This window comes from Nicotiana attenuata, unplaced genomic scaffold, assembly GCF_001879085.1.
Source record: "Nicotiana attenuata strain UT unplaced genomic scaffold, NIATTr2, whole genome shotgun sequence".
Lineage (NCBI taxonomy): Eukaryota > Viridiplantae > Streptophyta > Magnoliopsida > Solanales > Solanaceae > Nicotiana > Nicotiana attenuata.
This window is the reverse complement of record NW_017670414.1, coordinates 364,755-366,825: the sequence shown is the minus strand read 5'-3', so window position 1 is coordinate 366,825 and position 2,071 is coordinate 364,755. Positions and strand designations below refer to the sequence as shown.

The window sequence follows — 2,071 nt, the reverse complement described above, 5'->3', positions numbered from 1 at the left end:
ATATTTATGTTTCACCATATACAACCAAATTATTACCTCAATAAAAGTGTGAACACAATTTCCAATTATGTACATTTATTTAAATGTTACCATGTCTGGATATGATAGATGGATTTTCTTTGTCTTAAGAGTAGGTCATGACTCATGACTAAATATATATATATATATAGCTACCCTCCCAAGCCTCCATATTTACTTTATTTCATACCTCTAAACATTCACAGTTGCAAAAGAAAGTGTATTTTAGGCCTTCTCTGAAGAATGGCTAGGAAGAATATCAATGAGGGTAAAAGATCAGTTGTTCTTCAAGAAAGGATGGAAGCTTTGTTTAAGAAAGCAGATGAGCTATCCATTCTATGTGGTGTAGAAATTGGTATTGTTGTTTTTAGTCCTCATAAAAAAAATGCTGAATTTGAGTGGCCATCAAGAGATAAATTTAAACAACTCTTGATGAGGTTTCTAGATAAACCACTAGTAGAGAGGCTTAAGAAGATGACAACACATGAACAATTCCTCAGGAATGAGATAGAGAAGAATGTGAGAAAAATTGATCAGGAGAAGACTGAAGAAAAGGAAATGGAACAGCTATTTAAGCAGTTATATCTTGGGGAAAAGACTGTCTTTGAACTGGATAAAAGACAACTTATAGGTGTTCGCAACTTGGCTATGAAGGCGAAAGAGAAGGCCGTTGAAAGGAGAATACGACTCCAGTTACAAGATCAACGTCTTAGGTTACCAATTGATCACATACCATTTCGGGTGGCTCCACTTAATGTTCCATATGTTAGTCTTCAGTTACCAATTGATCCCATACCACTTCGAGTTGCTCCACTTAATGTACAATATCAGCGTTGAGTTCTTCAGTTACCAAGTGATCACGTATCACTTCGAGTGGCTCCACTTAATGTACAAGATCAACGTCTTCAGTTACCTATTGATGATCCTTTGGCACTTCGATTGGCTCCACCTGACGTACAATATCAACGTCTTCGGTTACCTATGGTTGATCCTTTGACACTTCGATTGGCTCCTCCCGAGAATTAATGAATATGGTTAATCACAATCAGAGTATTGGCGCAGCAACAATAAAAAGTTTATTTGTGCAACCTGATGATGGAAGCTTCATATTCTTTGCCAACAGGAAATCATACTTGTGCAACTATCAAGATATTTGATGTGTTTCATTTCTCTTTAATGTACCTTTGCTTCTTTTGGTTTCTTATTTTTTTTTTTCTATATAGCAACAATTGTCGTTCAAAAGTCACTTCAAAGTTTTAGCTTTACAAATGAAGAGTAGTGTTATATAAATTTTCATATGCAAATTGTATGAATACCTAGTTATGAATTTTCAAATGCAAATTGGCCAGTTTATTTTTCTTCAACAAAGAGATCGACTACATGCTACAATGTTGCTCAAGGTCATTTTTTAACTCATTTGGTTGACAACATTAATCAACTAGCTGATATTCACAAATTAGTGAGAAAGAAGTTATGAGTTAATTTAAAGTAGATATATTAGACATGATCTCCCTATGTTATTTTCCTCCTTAATTTCAATTTAAAATATTCCATGTGCATAAATATACAACCACTGTTAACTTGTTATACACAGTGTAAGAACGAAGCATCGTGTTTCTCCTTTCATGCTGTAATAATTCAATCATTTTTAATTGTACCATTCCATTAGAAAATTAACAAATACGAATATCCAATACCATCTTATGTTTCCTAAGCTTTTGTAATTCAATCATCAAATTGAGAAATTACTTTAATTCTACATGATTAAATATGGTAAGGTATTATAAATGTATGCAGCACTTACCTTTACATGATTAAATATAGTCTCTAATCAGAAAATAAACTTTGAAATTTATTTGGCAATTGTGTTTAACCTAAAATTAACTTTATAGACCAAATTAATTAAATTAATATTTTTAGGGCACAACAACCGGATTGACCCACTTTCTCAAATATAAATTGCAAGAATTATTAATAATTGGGAATAAGAAAATCAAATATAAAGAAGAAAAAAAAAAGAGAATTCTTATTAATAAAGATAGATGTTGGACTT

The 2,071-nt window shown here is 32.2% G+C and overlaps 1 protein-coding gene across 1 annotated transcript; it reads left to right on the top strand.

Moving 5' to 3' along the window:
• The first annotated feature begins 261 nt into the window (after positions 1–261).
• On the top strand, positions 262–1,044 carry LOC109239094 (agamous-like MADS-box protein AGL80). Its single transcript, XM_019405619.1, has 2 exons — positions 262–783; positions 865–1,044. Exons 1-2 carry the CDS (start codon positions 262–264, stop codon positions 1,042–1,044), a joined length of 702 nt encoding a protein of 233 aa, XP_019261164.1.
• Positions 1,045–2,071: the final 1,027 nt, after the last annotated feature.